Here is a 27,356-nt window from a genome sequence, read left to right on the forward strand (position 1 = left end):
TTTTTTTTTTTTTTTTTTTTTTTTTTTCTTTTTGGAAAATGGAGAAACAGAGGCACTGAGGGGCTGAACAACTCGCCTGTGACTGGTTCAAGCAAGCCAGGCGAGCCCCGGCACCCCAAGCCCATGGTGAGGCGAGTGATCCTGAGGCCCATGGTCCAGGCCCTGTTCCCAGTGAGCTCAGGGTGGACGGTTGGGATGCTGGGGCTGTTCTCACCCAGCGTGGACTTTCCTGGCTCCCAGGATTGTTTTGATGAGGGAGAGGGCATTTTAGCTTCTCAGGACGGTGCAGTTGGGGCCCTGTTGTGTGAGCTGGACGTTTGAGACCGTGAGCCTGAGGGCCTGCAGTCCCTGCCTGAGGAGCGTCAGGATTGACATGCTGGCCAGGAGCTGAGCTTGTCTTGTCCTACCCGTGAGGGACAGGGGATGCTGTCAATGCGGCCTTTGTTCCGAATGTCCGTCTGATGACAGGAAACAGAAACCTCGCCCTGTGCTCAGCTAAGGATCTCAGTGCCCCTGCAGAGGTTCCACGTGGGCCCGGAGCTGGGAGCTTCCCTTGCAGTGACTTTGGCTCTGTCTTCACCTTGGTGCTGCAGCTGTGCCACCCGGCTTTGGGGACGGTGTTTCCTATTGTGTGCGTGTCTGTGAGCGTAGGACTGGGAGCTGAGACACAGCCAGCCCCTCTCTCTGGACCTGGGTCAGGGGACTCGGCGGCCTTTGCAAGGCAGCCCCACTCGGGCTGATACAGAGGGGACAAGGGCAAGGCACCGAGTGCTAGGACCGAGGTGGGAGAAGAGGCCACTGCATCGTGGTCTGGCGGAACTGTCCTTGGGAGCTGGTTGATCTGCTCTTGGAAAGTAGCCATGGATCTGAAACAGACGCATCCTGGCAGAGGGAAAAGACTCCCGAGTTTGTTTTACCCCTTTAAATGGCACGCAAATAAAGTGGGGCCGGCATTGGGAGGGGTGACATCCTGAGGCATTGCTGGTGACAGAGTAAGGTGGGGATACTTTTGGAACACACTGCAGTCATCTGGCTTAAGAGCTATAGTCCACCCCCGTAAGGCCAACTCAAGATGGTGCAGCGAGAGCCACTTAGAATAGCGGACATGGCATTTGTGTGAATGTGTTCGGGAGAGCATTATGTATAAAAAGGGAAATTGTAAAAAAAAAAAAAACCTTACAAGTTCTTCCGTAGGGAAATGGTTAGGAAAATGATAGTGAATCCCCTCAGGAGTGGCTCGTATTAAAAACTGAATTTTGAAGACTCTTAAGACAACATGCTATTAAGGAAAAAAACCCCACATGATTAAAGGTGGGATGCCCTGTAATTATACCCCCATAAAATATGTGGACACAACAGGTCTGGAAGGTAAAATAGAGAAAGATTAGTAGTTATTATTAGGGTGGTGGGTTATTGGTAACGTTTTGTCCTAATCAAAAGGAAAGAAAACTAAGGAATTGTAGTTCAGACCTGGATTTAATTCCGTTATTGCCGCATCTGATTATGCAGCTTTTAGCAACTTTTGAACCTTCCTCCGACTCAGATTCTTCATCAGTAAAATGGCAGGTGGATTCAGGAGGCTTTGAAATTGCCCTCTGGCCCCACGTCTGGCCCACGCCCCTCAGTTGGCTCTGGTGGTCACAATCCTGGGACCCCGAGGCCCTGCTGCCCACAGATGGTGCAGGCCGCGCAGAGGAGGCTTTTACGAGGCCGAGCTCTCAACCTGCTGCCCTTGGTTGCCGTCCACCTGCTCCTTTCCCACTGCCCACTGGGCCAAGCTTGTTCATTGCCACCCGGGTAAACCTGGCCCAGAGAGGGTTTGGGAATGGAGAGTTGGGGTGGCTGCTCTTCCTAGCAGCGCAGAGAAAAGGGGTGGTCTGTGAAGCCGTAAAGCAAGGCAGTGTGTGGGAGCTCACTGGCTGCCTGGGCATCGCCCGGGCCCTGCCTGTGACCCCACATCCGCGAACGTGCCCTGCCGGCCGGGTCGGAGCATCCCGTGAGGGGAGGTGTGCGTCCACACTCCGAGAGGTGCTCGGACACTCTGCCAGCGTGAGGGCGGCGGGCAGCAGCGTGGAATCGTCCCTTGGTCCCACGATCCCTTCTCATTGTTGAAGGCTTTGGAGGAGAGGTGGATCTGTTCCCCAGAGTGGTTTACGTGGCTGTCCCCAGGGCCATCTTTACAATCAGAAATCCCCGAGGCCTGCTCTCTGGCCCACTCCCAGCCTCACTCTTCAGCTGGACCCTTGAGTTCCGAGATCACTTGCAGCAGCCTGGAAGGAGCCAGCTACCTCGGCCCTGCAGAGCCGCGGCATGGAAGAGTGACCGGAGACAGCCTTATTCGCGTCCCGTCCCTCCGCTCAGTACCCCACACCCACGGCTTCAGGAGGGGAGGTCTGTGAGGCCTCCTGGTCTGTGGTGGTCTCCACCCTCAGTTCTGGGGCACGAGGCGGGATGCAGGATGCGTGGTGAAAGCCTGGGGGCAGGACGGTTGCTCACCTCTTGGCCACAGGAGGCCAAGGAAGCAGCCGGAAGGAAGACACAGCTGCGGGGAGTCCTCTTCCCACTGACCGATCTCACCTCCGAGGGGCAACTCAGCTGTGTCCTCCGAGATCCACCCACGTTCCAAGAGCCTGGCCTTTGGGGGGCGTCTGGGTAAGAACCACGACAGAGGCAGGGACTGCCGTGCGGGCAGCGCCAGGCTTCCGTGCCCAGCTTCACCGGAGCGCGATGCCTGCCCGTTTGTCATTGTTCCCCGGGTGTGGAGGCCCGGGCTGGCTGTGCGGAAGAAGGACCGAGAAAGGAGGAGGAAGGAGAGAGAGTGAGATGGCCGGCTGGGAAGAGGGCCCCGGACCTCCTGAGCAAGCACCAGCCGGAGCGGAACCCGAGGAGTGGTGCAGGCTGGGAGCCTTCCCGAAGGGTGTGCAGAGCCCAGGGTGATTCTTAAACTGCATGTGGGTCTGTAGGGGCCTCAAAAGCAAACAACAAAAAGTTCAAAGGGTCTTTTAACTCCTGCAGACTCTAAAGCAGGCTTATATCTGAGCTCAGGTGGGAGGGGATGGTGGAGGCCTGTTTCTTTGTGCCTTAAGTGTGCAGATAGATAGACTCAGAAGCCGCTTGGGGTCCTAGAGAAAGGAAGGAAGTAGGATTTCGTGCTGCCACAGCCGAGCCCCGCATACGGTATGCTGAGTAGGGGCGGCCGGAAGCACACAGGACTGCACATGACTGGGTCGGTTCCCGAGAAATGTGACGTTTGAGCAGAGCCTCAGACAGGGTGTAGATCAGCAGCTGCTTAGGGCTGGGAATTGCAGGGGTAGCGGGGAGTGGGGAGGGCCTGTGAATGGGGACAGGTTTTATTTCCGGGGTGTTCTAAAACTCGATTGCGGTGTTGGCCGTACGGATCTGTGAATGTACTCAAAACCACTACGTTGTGCCCTTAGCTGGGTGAATTTGAAAGTATGTGAATTGTGTCTCCGTCAGTCTGTGTAGAAAGCGGAGGTGCCTTTGACAGTTTTCATGGGAGGACAAGTTGCACATCCCTTCTCTGAAATGCATAGGACCAGATGAATTTCAAATTTCAGAGTGTTTTTAATTTTAGAATATCTTCATACACATAATGAGATACTGTGAGGGTGGATCCTAAGTCCAAACGTGAAATTAATATGTTTCAAATGCCTCATATACATGGACTGAAGGTAACTTTATACAATATTTTCACGTGCCTTTTTTTCTTTATGGTGGTGATACTGGGGATCAAACCCAGGGCCTTCTCAGTGAGCTACATCCCCATCCCTTTTTTTATTCTTTTGTTTTGAGACAGAGTCTTGCTAAGTGATCCTCCTGCCTCAGCCTCCCAGAGAGGTGGGATTACAGGAGGGCGCCACCCCTCCTACCTGTGTGCCTGCACTGTGGCTGGGACCTGTCACAAGAGGTCAGGTGTGGAAGCTTCTGCTTGTAGAAACATGTTTCAGATTCTGAGCATTTTTGAATTTTGGCTTTTTGGATTGTGGATCAGCAGTGTGTAGAAGCACCTGGAAATACCCGCTGATGGTTTGATGGCAGCAGTTCAGTCCACCGCCCCAGGGCCAGGCAGGTTTACAGGCCTCCAGGGTGCCACAGCAGAGTTTCCAGCTTTGCTTTGCTTCCGGAGGGCGGGAGTGGCCTGGTGGCAGGTGGTGCTGGCTGTGGCCAGCAGGTGCTTTAACCTGTGCCCTCCAAGACGATGGCTGGTAGCTCCCTGGTGCCGGGACAGCTGGCTCCGGAAGGTCCCCAGAGAGGTGTCCTTGCGTCCGGGCCCACACTGTTCCCTGCGGAAGTTGGGTGACCCTCTGCCCCGTTCCCGTGGAGCCGCGGTTCCCAGGGGTGCTCTGGTGGAAGAGGGCTGTGGGAAAACAAGTACAGGCTCCTCAGGGATGCGTTTCCAAGTGTCATTCGCTGCTGGGGAGCATCCGAGGGAGCCACAGCTCTAAGTCTTCTCTCTGGTCCTCGGTAGTGCCCTTCCCGTTCTGGGGAGTGCTGGGGGGAGGGGAGCTGCAGCAGGCGCTGCCTGAGGTTCTTGGAGGGATGTGGTGGTGCGCGTGGTCTTCTCGCGTGGTCTCCTGTTTCTGAGATTCAGGGAACAAGTACTGCCAAGGAAATGAGCTTTCTCGAATAAAACTAGAGGGCTGGGTGTAGCTCAGGGGTAGACCCTGCCCATCACGCCAGAGCCCTGGGCTCTATTCCTCACACCACCTACCAAAAGTAATAATAAAAATGAGAGAATAAAAGGGCAACTTTTATGACCAAATATTAAAATATGCCAACAAGCAGTTGTATTTAATACTGGCCGACATAAACGGAACAAAGGAAAACAGTTCAGGGTCCAAACCTGGACTTCCCCCTCTGTAATGTACTACATATGTAAATTTAAAATATTTATCAAATAATAACGCTTTTAAAGAATCACCATACATCAACAAGGGGAAAAGATTATTCAGTAACTGTGAGCATGGGATCTTGTCTTTCTTTGAGAAGTGATTTTTTTTTTTTTTTTGAGGTGGGGTCTCACCGTGTAGTTCAGGCTGGTCCGGAACTCACAGTGATCTTCCTGCCTCAGCCTCCTGAGTGCTGGGATTACAAGTGTAATGTGTTTTTTTTAAATTCCAAAGCTGTAGATTTCTGGAACATTTCAGGCTCCCTATTTTCATTGGCTGGGGAGCCTAGCTGTAGATTTAGCCGTTGTAAAGCATGAGTGCTCTTTATCCTTGGACACATCCTGATGCACACGCAAACACACGTGTTCAGTAGCTACACACACACACACCTGCAGGAGGCTTTGTTCACTTCATGGTCCACTGTTGTTTTCCTTCTTTGTGGTCATCTTTTAGTTCGCTTTTTAAAATCAGATTTTATAGTTGAAGTCTCTTTTTAATTAGTTCAAAAACATTTTGGGGAAGAGGCAGCCTATAAATGAGCAATACAGTATATGGGCAAAAGACGTAGAGAAAATATGGCCGACTTGAGTAGCTGGAGCGTTGGGAGGGTGGTATTCATTGGATTGGATGCGATACGAATTTTCTCTAAAGTTTTCGATAGTTTTGTGATTTTCTACTTAAAGCAAAATTACACCGTTCAGAGAAATCGTTTTTTAAGAAGGTGGTTTTCTCCCGTGCCCCACGCCATGCAGCAGAACTGAATTATGCCCCGCGGCCCGCACTCGCCCTGGGTCTGCACGCAGCCCAGGGTGTCGGTGTCGCAGCCAGTGCCGTGCATGGTACGGCGCATATTTAGGGGCCCTGGCTCAGGCCTCAGCACCCAGAAGCGCCCCCTGCCCCCCAAACCACAAAACAAACCCGGGAGGGTGCGTGCGCAGGCCCTGTGCAGACACGAGGCTGTGTACAGAAGGGATTTAGCCCCTGGGGAGTCCGCAGTCCTAGGGCAGCCGCCTGCGCTGGCATCTGGGAACCAGGGCCTCTCTGTGCTTGAGGATGCCCAGAGCGCTCTTGGTTTTCCGCCCGATCTTGCCCAGTGGAACGTGCTTTCGCATAGGTAGGAAAGTTACTGAGCTCTTCCGGGATCTGGACATCCAGTCCCTGCTCTGAGGGGTGGGAGCCAGAGGGCTGCGGACGGTGGACAGCCCCTGCAGGACCCAGGTTCCAGAAGGCCGCGGCTTCAGGGATGGCGGTTGGCCAGAGGGTGAGGAGGAAGCAGGACGTGGCCAGGGACCGTCCAAAATGATGGCTACAAGGTGGTGTTTTGTGGTTTTGGGGGAGCCTGGAGGTACAATTTCAAAAAAAATTGGAATTGCCTTGCCAATGTCTACGTTAGCATTTTACCAACGGGACAGCTTGTGTTAAAAGAGTCCATCATTTTTAGTAGTCATTAGATGATGTTGTCATGTTACAGATTCCAGACATGTATATGCTGGTTTAATTACATGAACAAATGCTTATGTTTTATACTCTTTATTTATAAATACTTACAGCAGAGCACTGTCAAAAGAAAATTTCACTTAGATGGCCATATTTAAAATTTTTTAAAAAAACACTTAATTTTTACATAGCAATTGCACATTCTTACAGTGACACTCGGTATGTGTGTGCAATCTGTAATGCCTCACCAGGGTGGCTGCTGTATCAAATGCTGCATTTCTGATGTAGTCAAAGCCAAGTTCAGCTGATCACAGTTGAGCGATGTCTGCAAAATTTGATCCTTTTCAGAAATCTGAGCTCACTAGCATTGCCTACCATGGCGTTTTCTGATCTCAGAACTGCCTACCTGACAGTAGAAAATCTAACATTTTATCGAGAAGAATGGCTCATTGTTTTAAGTAATGAGAACCCTGGGTTTTAAATTTTATTATTGCACATGTTTGATTTAACCTTGGCAAACCATGTCAGTTTGTATGTTAGTGCTTCCCATGAAGAAGATGGGTGACAGTATTCCAGTAAACTGCCTGTCATCGTAGTAGCTGGGCAAGAGCTCTTCAAAACCTAGGAGAGATACTAATAGCACATGCAAAGGCCCTGTGGCTAGATCTTGTAGATCAGCCTGTAGCAGGCTGTTCTTGCAGCAACTGAAAGACAGTGGTGTAGCTGGATAGCAAAGTACAAGTTAGCAGGCTGGGGATTTAGCTCAGTGGCTCCATTGCCTGCCTCGAAAGCCTAAGGTCCCCAGTTCAATATCCGGTACCAAAAAGAAAAAAAAAAAATTAGAGACGGCCAGGGTCATGTTGTAGAGGTAGACCAGGGCCAAGCTGGAACTTTAATCTTCATGTGGGAAGCCATTGGAGGATTTAAGTCAGTTGACAGACATGCTGTCTTGTTTAGGCCAGATAACGATCCTACGTGCAGGAATTTGTGTCCCCAGTTAACCAGGGCAGTGGAGACTGAGTAGTCAGTTTAAGGGCTTCCTGCAGGTGAATAGGGGAGCTGAGGCATCGCAGTCCCATCTTGTCCGATCAGCCTACCTCAGTAATAACACAGCAGCGGCTACGGTCTCAGCGGGCTTTGAACTCTTGAGGTGAAAGATTCCCCTTCAGTTACAGAGTGGTATTATGCTGGGCAACTTGAGCGGCTGGAGAGGGTGGGGACGCCCAGGCTTGGAGAGGCCCAGTGTGCCTGGCCGCGGTCCAGCCTCGGGCCTGGCTGCCCGCTGTGGCGGCTCACTGCACTGTCAGCCCCACGCAGAGTCTGGCTGCTCCCTGCAGGCATCTGACGCTGCCATTGTCCGTAAGGACTCCCTGTCCCCAAGTGTGCCCCGGGGATTTGAGCTGGGAAATCAGATCGGCCGTGCAGGCCTGGTTTCACCAGAGCTTTGACCCAGGGCCAAGTTTCTGCCTTCTGTTTCTGGGTTCTCGCAGCTTAAGTGCATTCTTAGGACACTGACTGGGGAGACTGCTGTCTCCTGACCTCCTCGGGGAACCCAAGAAGCCCATCTTCGGAGGTGGAGGACGGGGGGACACTGCCGGCCGTGGCCTGTGGGTTTCTTGTCCCTGATGACGGATGTCTGTTCCTTCCAGTTGACCACGTTGTCCCAGAGCCTGGGACGAGCCTGCTAGCCGCCTTCGACCAGTGGAGGGAGTGGGCCGACAGCAGGTCCTGCTGCGACTACTCACTGCACGTGGACATCACCGAGTGGCACAAGGGCATCCAGGAGGAGATGGAGGCTCTGGTGAAAGACCACGGTAGGTCCTGCAGACTGGGCCCTGCTCCTGTTTCTGTCCATAAGTGGGCACCACTCTGGGAAGCATGGCTTGCCCGGAGCTGGCCAGGACCGAGGGCTTCGGGCTGAAGCCCGGGCCGACCAGGTACAGTCACATCACCTTCATGGAGAGCAGACCTGGCTTCTGCGCTGATTCCTTTCCCAGCCGACCCGTGCGAGGTGCCTGGGCTGGGAGCTGAGCGCCATGGAGCCTCCTAAGGAGGACAAGCACTGCTGGGAGTCGCCTGAGGCGGGAGGGCTGGGGCAGCCTCTTCCTGCAAACCCACATGCCCCGGATGGAAGCGAGGGTGAGGAGACACTTTGGAGACCATCTCAGGGTCTGTGTGACTGAGAAATCTCCAGGGATTGAAAGGATCCCCAGGGAGGCTGGCACAGCCTTTTCTACTGCAGGGGGCCTCTAGGACTCTGGTCAGCTCGCACCTTGGGGTGCAGGTGGTGGAGCAAAGCATGTGTTCTTTGTGGGTCTCCCAGAGATTGGCTGTGGGGGGCTCCCCAGGGTCATTCACTTGTGACCTCACTGAATCTTGGCCTTCAAGGAAGCACCTATTGACTTAGGGCTCTGAGTCTCCAGGCTCATTTGCCGTGAGTAAAATGATAGGAGGGCCAGCACTCAGGCTGAGGCAGGAGGATCACTATGAATTCAAGGCCAGCTTGGGCTCCGTAGAGTTCAGGGCTAGCTTGGAATACAAAGTGAAACACTGTCTTAGAAAAACAGAAACCTAAAAACAAAACAAATAAGCAAACAGTCCTCCCATGGATACAGATTTATGTAGCTAGGGTGGGTGTCCGTCATTGGCATACAGAAAGCGCGAGAATGAGAGGTTTCAGTCTCAGGTTGGCTTCTTTGCCCTTCCACAGATTAGCTGTGTGACCTTGAGCCCACCACTAAAATTTTATGGGTCTCAAGTTTTAAGAAAAAAATTCCTTCAATTAGGATGTTGAACTCCTAAGATGTCTCCTAAGAGTCTTGCTAGCATGAAGCTTTACAAACAAGAAAATAGGCAACATTTTGACCTCTCTTTGGTGGATACGCACACTCCATTGGATTTAACTTTTCAGTACTTAGAATGAATCTTCTCCGGTTTAGGCTGGAGGTTACCATGGCAACTGTTGCCTGGCAAGGAGAGCAGGGCCAGGATGTCCGGTGGCATTTGACTCAGGCAGCTTCTAGGGCCCCCCTGAGCCTGTGAGGTTGTCAGGACGATTGTTTAAAATTGTGATGGATGTGGGGTGTGGATGTTTGGTCTGGTGCCTTGGGAGGCAACAACTCTGAGAGGCCAGGCTGAGCGCTGTGACACATCTGCTTGTTGAAGTCATGGGCCTTATTAAAAAAAAAGAAAAAAAGAAAATGGTTCTGAAAATATCAGCACAAGGACAAAGAAATAATATTTATTACTGATCTCCACATACCTTTCTAGTTCACTTTTTTAATCATCATAACAGACGTGTTTTGAGGGCAGCCTTTTTATTTTTCAAATAGTTGTGAAATACGCATCGCGCAGCACAGATCACTTTTATCCATTGTGAGGGGCGCAGTTCAGTGCAGTGTTGATCGCCTCTGTCTTCCTCTGTCCATACTTTTCAGTACCCTTGAAACTGATTTTCCTCCCCCTTCACCCCCAGCCCCAGACACCCCTCTCTGCCTTTCTGTCTTTGCAAGTGGATTCCTCCAGCGTGTGTCTTTTGTGAGTCTTGGCTTGTGTCACTGGCCCAAGGTCCACCTGTGTCACCCGAGTTGGATGCATCACGGTTTCCTTTAAAGGTGCATCCCCAGTGTGTGTGTCTCTGTGTCTAGCAGTGGGTGCTTGAGTTGCTTCCACATTTTAGATTTTGTGAGGAATGCTGCTGTGAACGTAGGTGGAGGAATATCGTGGCTTTTAACTTTGATATTATTTGAAGCTTATAGAAAAGTTGTAAGAATAGTAAAAGTCATTCTCATGAGCTCCCTTCTCATATTTCCTGGTCGCTTCTGGTTCACCCCATTTCCTGTATCATTCTCTGTCTCCATCTGTCTTTCTGTCTGTCTTCTCCATTTCTTCAGCAAAGGCTCACACACACAGACACACACACACGCACACACACACACACACACACACACACGAATGTACTTTCTTACCGCCTCCCTCCCGGATGATTTGGTTTGGGTTTAGCTATTAAAAGCCATGTCTCCCTCTCTCTTCTGTCTGTCCCTTAGGGGTAAATTCCTTCCTCGTGTACATGGCTTTCAAAGAACGCTTCCAGCTCACGGATTCCCAGGTAAGAGATCCAGCTGGCTGTGTGAACGGGCTCACCGCCTCTTGTCAGGGAGAGCAGTTGCCACCAGATGTGTGTCCTCAGGTGCATGAGACACAGCTTCTGGATTCAGACAGCTGCAGTCAGCCTTTTGGGAGAGTGTGCACGGAGGGCCTGTGCCCCAGCGTGTGCTGGATGTGCCCCTGGGAACTTTTAGCTGGGGGACACAGCGCCCTCGGCCTCTTCGTTGAACCTCGTGTTGACCCCAGCCTCTCACCCTCCGCTGTGCCCTTTGCTGTGTTCCTGCTGTGAAGGGCGGAGGGGGCTTCCTCTGTTGGAAGTGACCAGGAACTCTGCCCCGGGGCCTGCCTACCCCTAAGGGAAGCAGCCGAGGGGCACCATTTCTCATCCCAGAAATGGAGCCGACAGACAGAGTCCCCCGTCTCTGATCCTGCCTCCTCTGTCTCAGATATATGAAGTCCTGAGTGTGATCCGGGATATTGGTGCCATAGCCCAAGTCCACGCGGAAAACGGCGACATCATTGCAGAGGTAGGGGCTTCCCTCTTTGTCCTTCCTATATCCCTGGAGGACAGGACATAGCCTTGTGGAAGCTGGATGACTTCAGTAAGCTGATTGCTCCCCTGGGAAACCAGAGAGCCCGGTGTCCTGTGCTGGGCACGGCTGCACACGGGCACTAGTGGGGCACACGGCAATTCCTGTTCTGTTCATTGTGCACACCCAGGCCTGCATGCTGTGGCCCAAGGCTAGGATGCTGTGGTTTGCAGTGTCCCAGGGACAGCCTGGTGGTTTGGGGAGGTTCGACCCAACCTCCTCAGGTGGGGCTGGGGTGGTAACCCCGACTCTCAGGGAGGCCTGGGGGTCCTGCCAATGCTTGGGTAGCTCTGTGCCCAGGTCTCCAGCCCTCAGAGCCTCCTGAAGTCTGGCTCCCCTGACCGCCTGGCCATCATTGTATGTTTCAGGAGCAGCAGCGGATCTTGGATCTGGGCATCACGGGCCCTGAGGGACATGTGCTGAGCCGGCCGGAGGAGGTGAGCACCGTACCTGGGTGCAGGGCCAATGGGCGAAGGACTCATGTCCGCTGGGCACTGTGCCAAGGACGCAGAACCCACTTTGTGTCTCTTGAGAATGGGGCTTCTTTGATGCAGACTGGGTCTCCCCGGTGTGTGTGTGTGTGTGTGTGTGTGTCAGGCAAAGCCTGACTGAGCCTGGGGGCAGCACGGGGGGCCATGACTGCTGCGCTCTCCGTCTGGCTAGGAAGACACACAGTTCTTGAGTGGCATCATTGAGTAGCATCCTGCAGTCTGGGTTTTGGGGCCAAACCCCCCCAAACATTCTACCGGGGACCAGAAAACTCTTCTACATCCCTCAGATACATGGGGGGAGTTGTTCCTTTTCCCACAACAAGCCTTCACAGAGCACAACACAATCCCCAGGGTTGGGTGGACGGAATCTTTCAGAATTGCAGAAGTCAGCACAGGGCTCTGGCTAGCACCGGCTGACAACGCTCTGATGGTGGGGGTGAAAGTCAGAGGGCGTGGGGCAGTGTGTCTCAGCCGACATCAGGCCTCAGCCCGAGGTTGTAGCTTCAAAATACTTTGCAGAAGTTGCTCCTTAGTGAGGGGCTTTGGATGGGAGAGCTGACTGCGGAGCAGCCTGGCAGCTCTGGGCGAGGGTGGAGGAGGGTGTCCTGGGAGTGCTTGGTCCTCTTCCTTTGCTGGAAAGAGGCGACAGAAGAGGGGGCGATGTGGAGGGCAGATCCGCAGGGCCTGGGCTGATGGGGGCATAGCGTTAGCTTTGTCCTTTCAGAAAGAGCTGGCAGGAGGTGAAGGAGCAGTGAAATCTCAGAGCTTTAGAGCTTTCTGCAGAGCCAAACACACAAGCAGGAAGTAAGCTGGCCTGGCCTTCACGGAAAGGAGAGAGCTGTCGGGGAGGCGTTGTTCTGCTTGCCCCTTTGACCAGAAAAATCAAAACCGTTTGTACACAGCTCAGCCCCGGAGGCCTCCCTTGGAGCAGTCATCTCTGAGGGAATTGCAGAGGCCCTGTGGCTCACCATGTGGGCTCCTTCATGGGGAATGCGGTTCTTGGCTGGTCAGGAGTGGGTGCCTACTCTGTGCCGATCACTGATGTGGGCCTTTTATGAATCCTTTCCGCTCTGGGCAGCCTGGGAGGTGAGTAGTAGGGGATGTGGGCTTTAAGGGCAGACAGGGAGATTCCACTTCTGTCCCTAGGTTCCAGTTGCACCTTCCCAGCTCCTGGTAATCATTTTCCATTTTGCCCAGAGAGTTCTGTTGTGTGTTAAGCCCTGCGTGGGTGATACAGAGAACAAAATATGGAACCACTCTGAGTGGACTTGAATGTCACAGCCCAGAGAGGGAGGAGCCGGCAGTGCATAGGGGTAGCAGCTAATAACACACACAGTCTGACTTCCAGGAGCTTTGCAGAACGTTCCAGAGCTTTCCATAACCAGCATACTGATGGCCAACTTGTACTGAAGCTTTGCAAAACACCCTCCTGCCGCTGTATGTTTTCCGTCCCAGCCACTGTGTGAGACCATCTGGTAGGGCCTCTTCTGGGTTTTAGCCAAGAAGACGGACCAAGAGTGCAGGGTTCCGGAAGTCACCCACCCGAGAGGGATAAGTGGCGATGGGGCAGTGCCCTGTGGGGATGGCACGAGGAGAGAAGTCGCTGTGGAGAGGACTCACAGGGAGCTGGGGAGAAGGGCGCAGCAGGAAGTAGATATATAGGACAGAACGGGTGGCCTGGGAGCAAAGATCAGTGTGAGAGCCTGTGTCTGAGACGCAGGGACTCGGATGTGGTAATGGAGGATCCTTCCCTGAGCGGGAACTTCCCAGTGGGGCCTCACAGGATGAGGTGACTGCGATGGGCTGGGAGCCGAGGGCATGGGCTGTTGAGGACCTGAGTGCACTGACGCTGCTGTGTGTCACTGAATAGGTTATTTCCCTCTCTGGGCTTTCTGTTGCTTCATCTGGAACATCCGAAGGTGGACTTGGTGGCCTCCCAAATTTCTTATTTGATTTCTAAAGTCTCACACTATTTTTGTAATATTTTATTTTATTTTCGGTTACTTGAGACAAGTATTACTGTGTCAGAGATGTACACGTGATCATGGGTAAAATGTTCTGGGTGGGACGTGGAGAGTTGGGGTTTAAGTGACCTCCTCTTCCACGAGCTGATGTGTTAGCTGGCCGGGGCAGGATGGGGTTTGAACTCCATCCCCAGCGGTGAGCAGATAGCCAGAGCCCGGCTCTTCTCCCAAGGCCAGTCCCACAGGGGGAGCAGCTGCCAATGAGAGGCTTGGAGTTCGTGGTCCCCTTAATTAGAACACTGTGACTTCCAGTCCGCGCGGCACAGATCCAGGGCCTGCGTCTTGCTCCTTCTGAGCTACGAATGGTGGTGCCCCTTTCACTGTCACCTTGGGGACTCCTGAGGCTGCAGTGCTGCTTGGTGAGGAGAGCAGCGGGAGGCAGGGCCGGGAGGGTGGGTCCATAGCTATCCCAGGAATTAAAAACATTTGGGTGTCCCAGGAGTGCTTCCAGGAGCCATTGCCTTGCCCGTGCATTCCTGACACCTCCCGGGTGGCCGGCTGAGCGGCTCCGTGGGAGTGAGGCTGTCTCAGATCCCCCGAGAAGCTGACCTGGGAGGCCATTGCTGACCTGAGCCCTGCCCGCCGGTCCTGGAGACAGCGCAGCAAAGCTGCTAGGCAGGAGCCATGCTGTTCTGCTGAAGCCCTGGCCAGAAGTGCAGGAAATAAAGGGAAGGCCTGTACAGTGCCTGTGCAGAAATCCCCTTGAGCACCTGCTGTTTAGAGGCACTGTGGCCTCCCCTCTGCTCTCCTCCAAGAATTCATACCACAGCGTTTTGCCTAGATTGGGTGAAGACAGATATCCAGAAATCTGGTGACTTCCCTGTAAAACAACTCCAGCCAGGGTGTCTTCCCTGAGGGGCTGTTCAGCAGCCATCACAGGCCGTACCCAGGGTTGTACCAGGCTGTGACTTACGGGGCCTGTGAGTGTACAGATGCTGCCGCCTGCCTGCTGCCCCAGCCCCATGAGCGCACATTTTTTTGTGGGCAGTGCTGGCCTCCTCCATGAGCCGCCAGCAGTTAGTCTGGGAAGGTTTTGACTCAAGAGCAGAGAAGCAGAACAAATGGCCCCATTGAGATCAGCCAGTGTCTGGGTGCGGGGGTTCTCGAAAACCAGCAAGGGCTGTAACCCCGGAGCCTCATTCTGGCTGCCACCCGCACGACTAGACACTGGTCCTGGGCTTGGGGCGGGGCCTGAGAATCTGCATTTGTGACAGGCCCGGGCTGATGAGCTCGCTTTGAGAAAGCTCCAGAGGGAAGCACCGCATCATTGCAGCCACCCGGTATCGAGGGACCCTGGTGCCACGTGGGGACCCTGCAGCGTCGTGGGTGGAGGATCCAAGTTCTCATGCTCAGTTCTCCCTCAGGTCGAGGCGGAAGCCGTGAATCGGTCCATCACCATCGCCAACCAGACCAACTGCCCGCTCTATGTCACTAAGGTGATGAGCAAGAGCGCCGCCGAAGTCATCGCCCAGGCCCGGAAGAAGGGTGAGTCTGCGGGCAGGTGTGGAGAGAGGGAGGGCTCCTTTCCGCCTGTGCCAGGCGGGCCGCTTGCATCACCTTCCGGCCTTTACCTAATTACAGCCCAGCGGGGTGGGGAGCTCCAGTTTCCTCCCTTTGTCCCACAGCTGCGCCCTGTCTACGTCTATTTAAAGCAGAAGCACAGCCAAGGCTGGTGCCCCCCGTAGAAAGGTTGGATTTAATTTGTGTGATGTAATTAAGCCCAGCATACATGCGGGTTCCGTCAGTTTCCAGCGGCTCCTGGGCAGGGTTATTTTGCAAAATGGATCTCCCCTCTGTGGTCGGAGGTGCTGTCCTCCACGGTGAGTGGGAGAGCCCTGTGCAGGTGTCTTTCACCCTGGATCGGATCACCTGCAGGTCTGGGAGCTCGAATTACCGCCTGTCAGTGTCTGGGGATGCATTCAGGGTGTGGCCGGGTCTCACTTATCCCTGGGGTCTGTTGAGCTGCTCCTTGGGAGCCAATTCCCTAAGTGCAGCTCCTGGTGCTTCCCGAGGCACGTTCCCTGGAGGACCTCATCCATTAAGGATGTGGCAGAGCCCTGTGTCACCTGAATTCAGCCAGTCAGTGTGGGCTTTATGCTTAGGAGTTGATGCCACTATGGAAAACCTGTGAGCTAATTGATGTGGGGGCGTAGCCTGATCTGAAATGAGCGTTCTGGAAGAGTTCCTTCCTAGCTGGCATGATGATGCACACCTGTAATCCCAGCACTCTGGAAGCTGAGGCAGGAGGATTGCCACCAGTTCAAGGCCAGTGTGAATTACACCTGTCTCAAAAAGCAACACAAAACAGTAAATAAACAGAGGGCTCCTTCTTTTCTCCCTATTATGTCTCTCTGCCACTTGGCCTCTTAACTCCCTTCGTCACTGTGTCTCCTTTTCCCTCTGGATTTCTAGTTTTCTCTTTCTCTTGTCTCAGTCTCCTCCACACCCCCATCGTCCTAGTCTCTGCGTCTCCCTCTGTGTCCTCATCTCCGTATGACACTTTGGCCCGCTGGCTCTGACTGTCCTCTGGGATGTGATCTTTTCCCTGGTGGGTGACTCGGTACAGGCCCAGAGTAAGTTGCTCAGGGACCTTGGAGCCTGCTCATCCCCTGGATGGTGGCTGCGGGATGGCCCCAGAGTTCAGGATGGCCCCGAGTTCTTGCCTCTGTTCTTCCAAGCTCCCTGGGACTCCAGAGCTTTGCATCAAGTGGTTGCTGGGCTGCCCCTTGGGGCCCTGCCCTCTCCTGGCTGCTCACAGGAATTGTCCTTTCCAAGTAAGAAAGTGTCGCCTAAAAGAACAGAACCTGCTCAGATCCGGATCCGCTGTGAGCTGTTTTCCAGGAGACCCGTGGATGATGACGTTGTCTGTGGTGCCTCATCACCCAGGTGGCTTTGCCGTCTGCGGGAGTGGGAGCGGCCTCAGCCCTCGACACCCCATCACAGCCCTCCCTGTGGTTTCCATGGAGATGGCTAGCGTAGTGTCTCGAAGGGGGCAGTAGGATTGTGTTTTTCACCAATCACTCCATACTCAGATGATAAGAATCAGAATATCAGACAAACATTTTAATGTAATTTCGAATCGAGGCCTTGCTGGCCCGGGTGTCCCCATAGTCAGGCCTTCACCTGTCCATTGAGGAGGGGTCACCCTGCTGACTGCTTTGGAGGCAGGTGGAGGTGACCCCTGGCGGGGCCCAAGTTCCCACTCGTCCTGGGCCTCAAGCTTCCTGTGCAGGTGCTGAGCTGGGTGCAAGGTCAGATGTCCACATCCACTCCCGAGCTCTGGCTCTGGCCCAGGGCTCCTCTCCGTTGCCCTTGTCACCTTTGGCCGTGCATGGCTCTTGGAGGTGAGCGCCAGGGGGCCTCCTTGACTCGTGCTCCCGGTGGGCGTCCACTTGAGCCCCCCTGTGGTTTCCAGGGTGGGTTACATATTCTCACTGTCACCCCCTGGCCTGTGAAAACCTTTGCGTTAGGCACGCTCGAGTTGCTGGAGAGAAGTTCTGTGTCTTTGGGTGGCAACAAGCAAGACCCAGGAGGAACCCCAGCCAGCCTCGCGGTTTCATCTGCCTGACAGTTGGGGAGAAAGCCCAGGCAGGAATTCGTACATTAAACTTTGCAGCAGAGTAAACTGAAGCTCACGGCCAGGGAGGAGTGGGTGCGGGACCTGGTCAGTGGTCAGTGGGTGTCTAACTTGCGGCCACAATCTTCACAGCGGCCACAGACTGCCACACCTCGAGCAGCTTTAGCGCTGGCCATGCCTGTGAGTTTTGTGTGCTGGGTTTAGTTCCTCTGCAGACCTGGTAGAAACTCGAGCCTGGCGCCCCAAGAGGCCTGGGCCCTGTGGAAGCCAGGATTCCCAGAGCACTGTGGGGAAACGATAGAAGGCCGTATTAAGAGTTTGTTCCGTGGGATCAATATCCTGTGTCTGATCAAACCCTGCTCCGTGGAGCTCCAGCCATGTGACTCTGCTACCTGCTTATCACCTTAGGTCTCGTTTCCCATCTGCGAGGGGAGGGTGGTAACAGAGCCTCATCGCCTGGGGCCAGGATGATGTTTAAATGAGATAATACGGGCGAGCACCTATATAATAACTTACCAGGTAGCCTCATGATTAAAGAATGAAGGGCCAGCTTAACCTCCAGCTTGTCAGACAAACAGGGCAAAGACACCTGTGAGCTAGGTCACAGGTTTTCTGCTGAGGATTGTTTTTCTACACAGCAGAGAGCCTCTGAGGGGTCAGGCCGCTGGAGAGGACTCAAGACGTCTCCACAAATGTGGGCTATTAAAGAATCAAAATTACACATCTGTCCGTCCCAGCACTCTGGAGGGCTGAGGCAGGAGGGTCGTAGGTTCGAGCCCCGCCTGGGCGGCTTGGCGAGACCCTGTGTCAGGATAAAAAAATAAAAGAGCTGGGGATGTGGGTTCAGTCCCTAGTGCCAATCACATGAGGTGACTGTTCTTCTCCCAGTGAGCCCGTGTGCCTCTCCACCCACGGACCAGCTGCTTCCGTGTCCAGGACAGGTGATGTCAGGTGCTGGCAGACGTGAGATGAAGGTGGAGGTGTGGATGAAAAGTATTTTCTTGTGCTGCTGACCCTTGTCTCTCGCGGGACCCACCCCGTCCCTGTCCCGTGCCGGGGAGCAGGGCAGTGCGTCAGCCTCGCCTGCAGTTAAGGGAATGGAAACACAGCCGGGACCGCCCTTCATGGACGGTTCTTATTCTTCAGAACTGGGACAGTGGGCGACTGAATGGGCTCCTTTCCTGGAAGAGGACTAGAAAGGCAGACGTTGAATACCTTGCCCTGGATTGCTCAGCGGTGGGAAGTGGGAACCAGGAGCCCAGATTCCTAGCCTTCCCCTCCTGCCGCTGAAAGGCAGCGCTGGATTCCTGCCCAGGGTCTCCCCCAGACTGCATGTGGCCCTTGTGTGTTGTCCAGAGGGAATGGTGGCCCTGGGCAGTGCCTGCTGACCTTACCTAGAGGGCACCTCCTCCGTCCTCCTTGCCCAGCCCCAGGATGCAGAGGCGGAAACATCTAAATAGTTGTGGCTGCGGGGGACACTGAACCCGGGGACCCACTTTCTAGGGTTTCTCAGGTCCTCCTGGTGAGCAGGGACCCTTGGGCGCCATGGAACAAAGACACCTGTTCATGTGGGAATGAACCTTTAGTGTGGCTGTGGGGTGCAGGGCAGCCTTAAACCTAGAGCTGGGATGGACAGTTGTAGCTGAGTTAGTTGTGAATCTCATCAAGTCCATGGTAGAAAGACAACCAGTGGGAGGAAGAGAGAGCGAGAGAGTAGAGACCCAGGGAGAGGTGACCTGTGGCCAGCTCGTTCCAGTCGGTGCCTTCATTGGGACAGCAGAGACTGAGGCCAGAATTCCACGTGTGCTGTAGTCAGGTGCTAACATGATCAGAGCTAAGATTCCATTTTGGTCGTCTTAGTCCTGCACCTGTAAGACGTAAGGGTGTCTTTTCGGGTACATGGAGAAAAATCAGGGTCATACATGTGTGGCTCGACTTGGGAATTTGAACCTCCGAGTTCATTCTTTCCCCACTTTGTCCAGTGCCACGAGCAATACCCAGTCATTTTCACTGTACTCCTTGGTTGGACACAAAATGCTCCACAGTGTCAGTACACGTTACCCAGAACCTTGCTTCTCAGAAGTGTTTGTCTAGAGCCTGGTGCGGTGGTGCATACCTGTCATCCCTGCACTCTGGGAGGCTGAGGCAGGAAGATCGCAAGTTTGATCCCAGCTTGGGCAACTTGTGACTTAGTGAGATGCTCTCTCCAAATGTAAAAAAATAACGTAAAGGGCCAGGATGCCGTCCAGTGTGAAGGCCCTGGGCTCAGTTCCCAACACTGCAAAAGAAAGAAAGAGAAGGAGAAGAACAAGAAGACGGGAGGAGAGGAAAGATGTAGTAGTCATATTTGTTTGAGAACACAGCAGGGACTACAAATGCTCCTGTTACCAGGAATGGGATCCTCGGTGCCTTTGAATTGTATTCGATGAGAGAACAAATTCAGAAACCTTGGAACCAGTTCAGAAAGCTCATCCTTGAGATGCTGTTTCCCTGGAACCACTGAATGCCAGAGCCTGTGGGATGGGTCCTCTGAAAGACGGGGAGGGCGCTGTGTCTGTTTGTCCGTCCATCCCCGTTGGTTTTCCACTGTGCTGTTGAGGCTGCACTTTGAGCTACACCTACAGGGTTTTCCCTACTTCCTGCTTCGGCTTTGTCCTCCTTCTTTTTGTTCATGAGAAACAACTTAACTTTCGGGCATCTCCAAATCCTAGCCTTGCATCCATTCTTCATGAATGTGCTGGGGCCCCCAGCTGCTTGTAAATAAACATTGTCTGCCTGTTCCCTGCCTTTCCTAGCTGTGCTGACGAGCCTGCCAGTGGCTGGTGTGGGGTCGCAGCCTTCAGTTGAGACATTTCCTGGAGAGGAAAATCATGTAGCTCTACTGGCCACCAAGGAAGCATCAGCATTGTGTTTAGAGAAGTGCAGAAAGGCCAAGTAAGCCATTCTGTGGTTTATAATTATTAGTGGCAATTATTTCTGGCATGCAACGCCCTGGTGTCTGTGGCCTGCCTGGGCTCCCTCACATGGTGTTCACAGGAGCCCCGGGGTTGGTTTGTTAGTTTTTAAATCACAGAAGGGTTGCTTGGGGGGGGGCGGTCCAGGCCACTGGTGATGGTGGTGCAGTCCATGGGTGAAGCCATATTCCCTCGAGGTAGAGGCCTTGGATGTGATGGTGAATGTCTGCCTTGCTCTTTGGGGCTGAAGAGCAGAAATAAGTCAAGACACTTTGAATCCGTTGGGGAGGTTGAACAGAGCAAAGAAGTGAGATGCAAGATGACCCCTTCCTCCTTGTGCCCACCTCTTATGGCCCTGCCTCCCCCCGCCCCAACTTGGAATGGGCCACGCACGGGTCCTTGCTCATCCGTGGTCTAAGGAGGCAGGTTCTGGTCCACAGTTGTCTTGGAAGCTCTGCCCCAGTTCTGGGTTTGCCAGAAGCTGAAGGTCAAAGTCATTCCTCTGCAAGGTGCACAGAGGGAAGGGTGTCCATGTCTTTGTCACACAGCTGCCACCCTGCTCTGTGAGTCGAGCTTCGCGGGGAGAGATGCAGCTCTTTGTTTAAGTCGCTTGGCTGTTGCTGTGACAAAATACTTGATATCCACAATTTAAGGAGAGGTTTGTTTGGCTCAAGGTTCCAGTGGGTTCAGTCCATGGTCAGCTGGCTCCAAGGCAGAAATGACATGGTGGAAAGGCCTGGTGAAAGAGAGCTGCTTGCATCATGGCAGCCAGGACACAGAGAGAGAGAAGGGAGGAGCCGGGGACAAGAGTGCACCCTTGCAGGTCACAGCCCAGTGGCCCATCTCCAATCAGGTCCCACCTGCTACAGCACATTTAGCCATGAACTCATGAGTGGATGGTCCACTGATGAATAGAGTGCCCCACGACCCAGTTGCCTTCCAAAAGTCCACCTCTGAACATAGGAGACTTGGGGGATCTTCCAGACCTCCCAGCACCTTGTACTCTGGATTGCAGAGGACTGGGAAGCAGTTTGGCAAGAGATTGCCAGTCGTGTGAGGACTCTGGGAAATGTGGATACTTGTCTGCAGATTTTCACAGATCATTGAGCTTTTTTTTTCCCTCTCTTCCAAGCACCTTTGCTCTCATGAACTTTTTCACGGAGGTAAACCAAGAAACCTGCAAGGTTTTGCACACTTCTTTTCGGACTTATCTGAACCTCACCTTTTTATTTTTCACCTCAGACCTGGCTGGCCCGGGAGAGTTAGACCTAGCCAGACGCGTTGGCTGCTCCGTCCAAGGCTGGGCGCCAGTGAGCCTGTGAGAACCACTGGTCCCCTGCAACCTCACAGCCATTTGCATCTCATCAAAGGCTTTGGCAACTGTGAGGCCTTCTTATTAGGTGGTATTCTCGGGTTTGGGGTGAGCTGGAGCGGCCTGCTCAGCAGACCCCTCCCTGGGTGGACCTTGAAGCGGTCAGGAGCCCAGGGGTCCCTGCGGGCCTTCTGATCATTTGCCCTTTTCTTTCTGGGTGCCTGTTCTGGGCAGGCTTGTCTGGGCTCTGCAGTCCACCCTCCTGCCTGGGGTTGTCCCTGAGAGCCTGGAGTGGGCTGCCTGTCTGGCCTCCCAACACTCCCTGGCTGAACAGCGGCTCCTTTGTGGCATTCCTGAGGCAGGAGGGGCAGCTCTGTGGAACCAGCTCCCAGAGAAGCAGGCAGAGAAGAGAGCCTTGTGGAGTGTGACCAAGCGATAAGACTTTGAAAGGTCTCTGGAGAGTAAAGGAAGCACATTCCCGGCTGAGATCTCTTTGGGCGTGAGGGCCCTGTGTTTGGAGAAGAGGGAAACTTGGCTGGGTGACAGGAGTGGAGGTCAGCCCTGCGGCAGGGGCTTGGGTAACCCGAGATCTAATTCCAGCTCGGATGCCTTCCATAAATCATGAGATCATTTAATCAATTTAACATACATTTATTGATTGCCTACTCTGCGCAAGCAGATAGTTGATCTTCAAGGTATTGACATAAAGTAGGGAGTAAAACACATCCGTAACTGGGTGATTCCTGGAGCGAAGGATGGGGTTCTCAGACAGATGGCATGAGGCCTGAGATGTTTTGCGGGTGCTAGAGCAGATCTGCTCTGGATAACGCAGGCAGCAAATGTTTCAGTGAGGAGATTTGTTTGTTAGTTTTTAAATCCTTGGAGGCAGAAGGTTTGCTTGGAAGGATCTTGTGCGAGAGGGACACGGAAAGGTTCTCTTTCCATGAAGGTCACTCTGGGAGAGTCCTGGGAATGCACGGAGAAGCGGGACGGGTGTTGGGAGTCATCCTAAGCTGGAATTCCGGTTGGGAGGCTGTGTTGGAATGAGAAATGGTGAGAGAGCTGGGTTTAAGGGATGAACGATTTCAGAAGCTAAAAGCATTGGCGTTCAGTGGGTGTAAATGGTTCCCAACTTTCTGGCCTTCTCTGAAAGCACACAAGGTTGTGTCTCCCACTAACAGTGTTACCTGTGGACCGATGCCTGTCGTGGTGGCTCCCTTTGCTTGGGGAGCAGGGACCCAGGAGTCCTGGGGGGAGATGTGGAGGGCCTTGTGTTTGCTCGAGAAGCCACGTGAAGCCCCTTACTGGCCTTTGGCCACAGTGAAACCCAGCAGGGAGGTCTGGCGAGTGTGAGCAGAGAAGGCAAGTACGGTCAAGTCCATCGATCACCTGAAAGAGGCGTCCAGGTGGCCCCTGGGAGTGGGTGCTTGGAAGCTATCTGAGCTGGAGATTCTCACGTTGGGGATCAGCAACCAGGAGGCAGATGCCCGAAGATGTCTGGGACACACAGGGAGGTGTGTCAACTCCCAGGAGCACTGGACACGGGAAACTGGGCCTTCTGGCTGGGGGACTCAACCTCACCACGGCAGTCTCCTCACCTGTGAGGCGAGGTGGTGTCTCCTCTGACAGGGTGGGGGTGGGCGTGGACACGCCCTGGGCAGGGGGTGCCTCCCACGAAGCCTGGTCTCCTTCCTCATGGCGTCCGGCTGAGCCTCCTATGTTCTGATTGCCAGGAACCGTGGTGTACGGCGAGCCCATCACTGCCAGCTTGGGGACCGATGGCTCCCACTACTGGAGCAAGAACTGGGCCAAGGCTGCTGCCTTCGTCACCTCCCCACCCCTGAGCCCCGATCCAACCACTCCCGACTTCCTGAACTCCCTGCTGTCGTGGTGAGTCCTGGCATCGTGTTCCCACTTCTCACTCAGTCTCTTCAGACCACGCTGACCTGGTCAGTGACAACATGGTGGCCAAGGGCCGGGCTGACAGTAGACCCTTAGTTAGCAAACTGGGATCACTAAACTGGAGCAAGAGATTAATCATTGTGTCACCATCCGGGAGAGACTTCCTTACACAGACCTGGGCCATCATGATAGTTAACTAAAGGGGATGAATGAGGTGTCAGAAGGACCGCACTCTCGGTGGTGTGATGTCACCCCCCAAATACCTCCCAGAACAGATTGAGGCACACAGTGTCACAGTGAAGCTGCAGCAGCACGTTGTGTGTTTCCTTGCAGTGGAGACCTTCAGGTCACTGGCAGTGCCCACTGTACCTTCAACACCGCGCAGAAGGCTGTAGGAAAGGACAACTTCACTCTGATTCCCGAGGGCACCAATGGCACTGAGGAGCGGATGTCTGTCATCTGGGATAAGGCTGTGGTAAGGAGCAGGGGTCTCAGCCTTCACCTGCTCAATCCTCTGTGGGTGTGGGGCTCTTGCTGGTCTTGAAATGCCAGTGGAGAACATTCTAGAAGCTAGCACCTGCGTGACAGGATTTCTTCTGTTTGGAAATCCAGAACCACTCCTAAGAGGTCCTTTCCCCTAAATATTACGCACAACTCATCATCATCTACAGAGACTTCAATATGAGGTTTGATCAGAACATATGAGGAATATCTAAATTTAAAAAATTAAGGCTGGGGATTTAGCCCAGTGGTTCTCCTGCCTGCCTTGCAAACGCAAGGACCTGAGTTCAATCCCCAGTACAAAAAAAACAAAAAAAACCCTACAGTGAAAGACACGTTGACACTAATCCTCAAAACAGGCCCCTTGCTGTGGACACACTTATCCCATAGTTCTTGTCACTTTCTGAAGCAGTCATCAGTGTTTTCAGTGGGGCTGACATGGCTGCTTCAATGTTCTGAACTGATTGAAAACATGTATTTCAATTTCTGTCAGATAAAAACATTACAGTGTGCCCTCATCCAGCTCAGTAGTGGATTTGGCACTGAGTGACTTCTTGCTGTTCCCCAGAGTTAAGATGATCATGAAAGGTGAGCATTTTGAAAGGATTCAGGATATCAAGGCCGCCAAAAAGAAGACTTCCAGAATTACCTCAGAAAGTGGCAAGAATGAAGGGAGAAACATGTTCAAAGTGAGAGGGAGGATTTTGAGAGGGACTTACTCATACTTTTACTCTCATCAAGTTAGAAAGATTGAACATTGACCACATTTTGTGATCATACCCTGTGTGACGCCTGTGTCAGGCAGAAAAGTTTTCCTAGCTATCTGGTGCCTTTCTTGGTTAACTCTGGGAATGGGACTCCATTTCCTCAAGAGAACCTCTGAGGGCCGTCTGGATTTCTCTCACTTCTACCCAACACCGGCATCTGACCTTTGGGCCTTTTCATTTTAATATATAATAACTGGTTTCCTGTTTTTCAGTGGTTTTAGATTATGTAAATTAAAATCACCTGTTTCACATATTACTACAATGGACAATGTTTCTCATTTTTGCTAATGCACAAATGTCTATGGTATGAAAGAGTTATAAATAATAGCACCATACATTTCTATTTTATGGCCTTTTTTGAAAAAAAAAAACCAACTAATATATCATGAAAAAGTTTTAATAGCAGGCGATTCCATCCTAATACTCACCTGTAATCCTTTAGTCAAGCATTTATGCTGATTTTTTCTCTTTTTTTGGTACTGGAGATTGAACTTGGGACCTTGCGCTTATGAGGCAGTCCGCGGCACCACTGAGCTACATCCCCGGCCCCATTTATGCTGTTTCTAATTTTTCCACTGGAATTAGCATCCCTTCAGACACATCTGTGGACACATCCTTAATTATGATGATAGGAGAAATTTCTAGAAGTAGCATCGCTTGGTCAAAGTGTGTGTATATTTTTAAGGCTGTTACTATCCATTGTTAAAGCTCCTTCCTGAAAGATTGTACCATTTGCGGTGCCCCCGACAATGTGTGACATTCCCAGTTCTTTCTTCAGGTCCAAACAGGTGTTATTATTATTATGTTGAGCACAGAAATGAAGGATTGCTGAATTGGTAAATGAATTCTGAGTCTGTTAGACACTTAATTCTCTTCAACTACTGATGAGAGTGACTATTTTCGCAGATGCCAGCTGGCCATTGGTATCTTTCCCTTCCTCTTTTTGGGCGGTACTGGGGTTTTCCTCCCTCAGACTGCACGCGCAGGTCCTTGGCCCTTGGTTCTACTGAATGTTTTTAGGAAAGGTGATTGGCCCTTCGCAGACCTTGTGCTGTATGACTGTACCATACGTGAGACCTGAGACACCAAGTGGGGACTGTCGGCTGACTAGATGAGAGCTGTAGATCTGTGCCTGGATTTTATCAAAGGGGACACTTCAGATGCGTGTCAGTGCGTGCCTTTTAATCGCCTTCCTGACCCTTGCTGTGTTTGTGTGCACACGTGTGTGTGCATGTGTGTGCATGTGTTCTTCAGGTCACTGGGAAGATGGACGAGAACCAGTTTGTGGCTGTGACCAGCACCAATGCAGCCAAAGTCTTCAACCTTTACCCCCGGAAAGGCCGCATCGCTGTGGGGTCGGACGCGGACCTGGTCATCTGGGACCCCGACAGTATGAAGACCATCTCGGCCAAGACACACAACAGCGTAAGGCCTGCTCACCATGCAGACTTGGTCCACGTGAAATATAGTCACCGAACGAACAGAGGGCGGGACAGTCCCAGGGCTTCTTAAAAGACCTGGCTGGGGTGGGAGTGAGCTTCTCCCTTAGTTATAACATGCAGTTTGCTGCAAAGCAGAATCCTATTTCACTTCTTTGGTGAGGTCGGTAAGACTGTTACCCTGATCTGTTGTAGTATCAAAGCCTCCCTGTCCTTGGATTTTCAGTCTCCAAAATGACACTGAGATATCAGAAGCTTCTAGAAGCCAGGTCCCATTCCGTTTCATGGTTTAGTGCAGTACCTCTCATGGTGGTGCTTGATGCCAGGGACCTTTATAAGTTAGCTTTCTGTCACTGTCACAGAATACCCGAGAGAGCTCAGCTAGAAGGAGAAGGGTTTACTGTGGCTCACGGTTCAGAGGTTCCAGTCCATGGTCAGCTGGCTCCACTGTTTCTCTGCTTGAGGCGAGGTAGAGCATCGTGTTGGAAGAGTATGGTGGAGGAGAGCTACTCACATCACAGTGGCTGAGAGGCAGAGACAGAAGGGGAAACAGAGAGGAGGAGCCCAGGGACCACAGGCGGGATCCACTGTCTTTACTAGGTTCCACCTCCTGTTTCGATCCCTCCCCATGATGCCATCAACTTACAAGTAATCCTCCTGAGGAGGTGAGAGTCCTCGTGATCCAGTCACTTCCCAGGAGCCAGTCAGCAACCAAGCCTTTAATACAGCAAGCCCTTTTCAGGAACGTTTTGGATTCCAGTTAAATCACTGCCTAAACAAAACTGTCAGATGTCCAGTGTTGAGAGGCACTTTCATGTTTACAAGCCACATTTTCTCATGTCTGGAAACTTTAATGATAGCTGCTCTCACTGTCCCAAAGGAATGGATCAAGTTTGACTTCTCCCCACACAGAAATACCCTCGGCCACTTGCTCATGATTTAGGGTCTGCTCCTGCCTCTCGATCTGGGCCCCAGAGCTTGGGGTCCATTGTCTCGTTAATGTTTCAGGCTTGTTCCTTGGCTGAGTTTGAAGGGCTCAGCAAGATTTCTGGGTGTCCCGGGATTAAAGAAGTGTTAGATTTCACTGATCGCTCACAAGGAATTTGTGTCCCTATAAAACCGAAAAAGCATGGGCCAGGGGAGACTTCACCTGCATCTTGAAGCGAATTCTTAATGAGTGGGGAGGATGTTTGGGATGGAATTCAAAGTAGAAAGCCGGCTCTGTAGGGGATAGGATTCAGACCACCCCTTGCCCCCGAGATGGCCTGGGGCACCAAGGACAGATGCCACCCAAGTGCCACAACAGTGTGGGCAGGTTCTGGCCGCTCTACAGGACGGGACGACC

At 52.8% G+C, this 27,356-nt stretch overlaps 1 protein-coding gene across 1 annotated transcript in view; it reads left to right on the plus strand.

Annotated features, from left to right (window-relative positions):
- Dpysl2 (dihydropyrimidinase like 2) overlaps positions 1 to 27,356 on the plus strand; it is a 52,564-nt gene that overhangs the window by 21,127 nt on the left and 4,081 nt on the right. The window contains exons 3-10 of the mRNA XM_010623583.3: positions 7,997 to 8,161; positions 10,394 to 10,455; positions 10,901 to 10,981; positions 11,413 to 11,481; positions 14,924 to 15,044; positions 23,136 to 23,292; positions 23,638 to 23,779; positions 25,827 to 25,997. Coding sequence (XP_010621885.1) covers positions 7,997 to 8,161; positions 10,394 to 10,455; positions 10,901 to 10,981; positions 11,413 to 11,481; positions 14,924 to 15,044; positions 23,136 to 23,292; positions 23,638 to 23,779; positions 25,827 to 25,997 — 968 coding nt within the window. The remainder of the gene's footprint in view (positions 1 to 7,996; positions 8,162 to 10,393; positions 10,456 to 10,900; positions 10,982 to 11,412; positions 11,482 to 14,923; positions 15,045 to 23,135; positions 23,293 to 23,637; positions 23,780 to 25,826; positions 25,998 to 27,356) is intronic.

This window comes from Fukomys damarensis, unplaced genomic scaffold (assembly GCF_012274545.1).
Source record: "Fukomys damarensis isolate Sample0158 unplaced genomic scaffold, DMR_v1.0_HiC HiC_scaffold_18, whole genome shotgun sequence".
Lineage (NCBI taxonomy): Eukaryota > Metazoa > Chordata > Mammalia > Rodentia > Bathyergidae > Fukomys > Fukomys damarensis.